This window comes from Nothoprocta perdicaria, unplaced genomic scaffold (genome assembly GCF_003342845.1).
Source record: "Nothoprocta perdicaria isolate Ctin4 unplaced genomic scaffold, notPer1 scaffold_359, whole genome shotgun sequence".
Classification (NCBI taxonomy): Eukaryota; Metazoa; Chordata; class Aves; order Tinamiformes; family Tinamidae; genus Nothoprocta; species Nothoprocta perdicaria.
Genome location: NW_020455598.1, coordinates 554,911 through 559,043, shown reverse-complemented (window position 1 = coordinate 559,043; position 4,133 = coordinate 554,911). Strand labels below are relative to the sequence as shown.

General features: G+C 63.9%; 1 protein-coding gene across 2 annotated transcripts in view; it reads right to left on the bottom strand.

Moving 5' to 3' along the window:
• Positions 1-762: 762 nt before the first annotated feature.
• The window catches only part of CALU (calumenin), a 13,551-nt gene continuing 10,180 nt past the window's right edge, over positions 763-4,133 (bottom strand). For both annotated transcript variants that reach the window (XM_026044317.1, XM_026044315.1), the window contains exons 4-6: positions 3,505-3,565; positions 3,177-3,376; positions 763-1,380 (exon numbers count right to left, since the gene is read on the bottom strand). In XM_026044317.1, coding sequence (XP_025900102.1) covers positions 1,276-1,380; positions 3,177-3,376; positions 3,505-3,565 — 366 coding nt within the window. In that variant the 3' untranslated portion in view covers positions 763-1,275. The remainder of the gene's footprint in view (positions 1,381-3,176; positions 3,377-3,504; positions 3,566-4,133) is intronic.

Genomic DNA, 4,133 nt, shown 5'->3' with positions numbered 1-4,133 from the left:
GTCCCAGCCCCGCCGGCCGCTCCGGCCGCTTCCATGGGAAGCGACGGCTCCGGGGGCAGCGCGAGCGTCCGGTCCCATGGGCTTCCCATGACTGTCCCGCATGCTTTCCATGAGCTTCCCAAGACCTTCCCACACATTCCCAATGTGCTTCCCATGTGCTTCCCATGACCTTCCTGCACGCTTCCCATGACCTTCCCATGGGCTTCCCATGAGCTTCCCACATGCTTCCCATGAGCTTCCCAGTGTCCTCTGGGTGCTTCCCACGTGCTTCCAATGAGCTTCCCATGCACTTCCCATGAGCTTCCTATGCCCTTCCCACACATTCCCAATGTGTTTCCCATGCACTTCCCATGAGCTTCCTGTGTGCTTCCCACACACTTCCCAGGCACTTCCCATACACTTCCTGTGCACCTCCCGTGGGCTTCCCATGTGCTTCCCATGTACTTCCCATGGTGCTTCCTATGCACTTCCCATGTGCTCCCCATGAACTTCCTGGGTGCTTCCCATGCGTTTCCCTCAGACTTCCTATGTACCTCCCATGCACTTCCCAGGCACTTCCCATGTGCTCCCCATGAGCTTCCCATATGCTTCCCATGCACTTCCCATGCGTTCCCCATGAGCTTCCCATGTGCTTCCTGTGCACTTCCCGCATGGATTTGGCGCCGAGGGATGCGGCTCCGGGCGGAAAAGGCGCCGGATTCGCCAGCTCTCGGTGGATCCGCTTTTATTGAGCGCCCCATTCCCGCTTACACTCGGCCGGAATAAAAACAGACCAGGAGGAAAACCGGGAAAAGCGCCCGGCCCGGCGGCCGCTCCGCAGGGATGAGCGGCTCCTTCCCGCCGGCATCCCGGGAAGTCCCGCACGTTAAAAATACATGGGATAACAGAGGATACACAGGGAATACGGAGGCTTTTCCCAGGATGCGGCTCGATCCGGGGGCTCAGAGCGCCGGGATGCTCCACGGGGCCGCCGCTCCGGAGCGCTCCAGTTCTCCGGCTCCTTTTCCCACTCCCACGTTCGCCGCGAAGGACGGGATAAAACCCGGAAGAGGGGGGCGGCTCCGGGCGGGATGCGGCTCCTCTTCCCACGGAGCCCAAATACAAAACCCCACAGGAGCTGCCGGAGCGGGAAGCGCCATCCATCCCATTCCCACGTGTGTGTGTGTGTGTGTGTGTGTGTGTTCTCCCACCTGCTGGCTGCCGGTGTGGGCGGCGGGAAGCGCTTCCCGCGCTCTTCCCGGAGGAGTCCCAAATAAATAAGGCGGGAAGCGGCGCCTAGAACTCGTCGTGCCGCACGAGCGCCTCGCCGAAGTCGGTGGCCTGGCTGCCCACGAACAGGTCGTGCTTGGCCACGATCTCCTCCTTGGTGAGGCGGCCGTCCTGCGGGACACGGCGGGATACGCTGGGATGCGCTGGGAGGCGCTGGGAGAGGGGGGATGCGCCCCGGAATGGCCGTGGGGGGAATGGGGAATGGCGAGGGGGAGGTTGTGGAGGGGATGGGGGTGGGCTGATCCGCGTGGGAAGGGGATCTGAGCGGCCTGATCCGCTTGGGAAGGGGATCCAAGTGGCCTGATCAACTTGGGAAGGGGATCCGAGCAGCCTGGTCCACTTGGAAAGGGATCCAAGTGGCCTGGTCCACTTGGAAAGGGATCCAAGTGGCCTGATCCACTTGGAAAGGGGATCTGAGCAGCCTGATCCACTTGGAAAGGGGATCCGAGCAGCCTGATCCACTTGGAAAGGGGATCCAAGCAGCCTGATCCACTTGGAAAGGGATCCAAGTGGCCTGATCCACTTGGAAAGGGATCCAAGTGGCCTGATCCACTTGGAAAGGGGATCCGAGCAGCCTGATCCACTTGGAAAGGGATCTGAGAGGCCTGATCCACTTGGAAAGGGATCTGAGAGGCCTGATCCACTTGGAAAGGGATCTGAGAGGCCTGATCCACTTGGAAAGGGGATCCAAGCAGCCTGGTCCACTTGGAAAGGGGATCCAAGCAGCCTGATCTGCTTGGAAAGGGGATCCGAGCAGCCTGATCCACTTGGAAAGGGGATTCAAGCAGCCTGGTCCGCTTGGAAAGGGATTCAAGCAGCCTGATCCGCTTAGGAAAGGGATCCAAGTGGCCTGACCCGCTTGGAGAGGGATCTGAGCAGCTTGATCCAGTTGGAAAGGGTCCAAGCAGGCTGATCCACTTAGAGGGGGATCCAAGCGGTCTGATCCGCTTGGAGAGGATCCAAGAGGTCTGGTCTGCTTGGAGGGGATCCAAGCAGTCCGATCGGCTCAGAGGGGGATCTGAGCGGCCTGATCCGCTTGGAGAGGATCCAAGTGGCCTGATCCGCTCACAAAGGATCTGAACGGCCCAATCTGCTTGGAGAGGATCCAAGTGGTCTGATCCGCCCAAAGGGGGTCTCCAGGCACCCGGATCCACTCAGAGGGGTCCCTGGGCACCTCAATCCGCTCGGAGGGGGATCCAAGTGGCCCAATCCACTCAGAGGGGCCCCTGGGCACCCCAATCCAGTTGGATGGGGATCTGAGCACCCCGATGGGCTCGGAGGGGTCCCTGGGCACCCTGATCCACTCGGAGGGGTCCCCAAGCACCCCAATCCGCTTGGAGGGGAACCCGAGCACCCCGATCTGCTCGGAGGGGTTCCCGGACACCCCAATCCACTCGGATGGGGATCTGAGCACCCCGATCCATGTGGAGGGGTCCCCGGGCACCCCAATGGGCTCAGAGGGGTCCCCGGGCATCCCAATCTGTTCAGAGGGGTCCCCGGGCACCCCGATCTGCTCGGAGGGGACCCCCGAGCACCCCAATCCACTTGGATGGGGATCTGAGCACCCCGATTCACCCGGAGGGGTCCCAGGGCACCCCAATCCGCTCCGAGGGGTCCCCGGGCACCCCAATCTGCTCGGAGCAGTCCCTGTGCACCCCAATCCGCTCCGAGGGGTCCCCGGGCACCCCAATCCGCTCCGAGGGGTCCCCGCGCGCCCCGACCCTCTCCGAGGGGTCCCCGCGCACCCCAATCCGCTCTGAGGGGTCCCCGGGCACCCCAATCCGCTCGGAGCAGTCCCTGTGCACCCCGATCCACCCGGCGGGGTCCCCGTGCACCCCAATCCGCTCCGAGGGGTCCCAGGGCACCCCGACCCGCTCCGAGGGGTCCCCGCGCGCCCCGCCACGCACCTTGTCGCGGTCGGACTCGTAGACGAGGTGCCGGGCCTCGGCCTCGGCGTGGTCGTAGTCCGTGGGCAGGATCCAGTCCTTGGTCTCCTCCTTGTCCATCCTGCCGTCGCGGTTCTTGTCGCGGAATTCCACAAACTGCTCCCGCTCCGTCTTCACCCACTCGGGCTCCTCCGTGTCCCCATCCTGGCTGTACATGTCACCTGCGCGGCGGGGCACCGGCTGTAGCGGCGACAGGCGCCGCGCAACAGCCGCCCCGGCGCGCTGCTGCTCCCGCGGCTCCGTCCTTTGGAGCCTTCCCAAATCCCGCTGGGAATGGGGGGCCGCTCACCGATGTACTCCTCCAGGTCGATGAAGCCGTCGCCGTTCTTGTCGATGTCCTCCATGGTTTCCTGCGGCCGGGAGGTTGCCGTGAGCCCGGGGGATCCGCGCCGGGAGCTCCCGGGATGCTGCCGGTGTTCCCGGGAAGCCGCGGCGGCTTCCTGGTGTCGCCCATTCCCGATCCCGGGAGCGCGTGCCGGGGCTGCGGGGCTGCACAGCAGCCTCCTGGTGTTGCCCATTCCCAATCCTATTCCAGGGAATGCGCCAGGGCCGTGGGGCTGCACAGTGGCCTCCTGGCATGGAGAATTCCCAACCCCATTCCCAGGAGCAGCATCGAGGCCACCGGGCTGCACAGCAGCCTCCTGGAGTCACCCATTCCCAATTCCATTCCCAATCCCGTTCCCAGCAGCACGGTGGGCTTGCGGGGCTGCACAGCAGCCTCCTGGCATCACCCATTCCCAATCCCATTCCCACTCCCATTCCCGGGAGCACCCATTGGGGCCGTGGGGCTGCACAGCAGCCTCCTGGCACGTAGAATTCCCACTCCCATTCCTGGGAGCACCCATTTGGGCTATAGGGCTGCACAGCAGCCTCCTGGCACGGAGAATTCCCATTCCCATTCCCATTCCTGGGAGCACC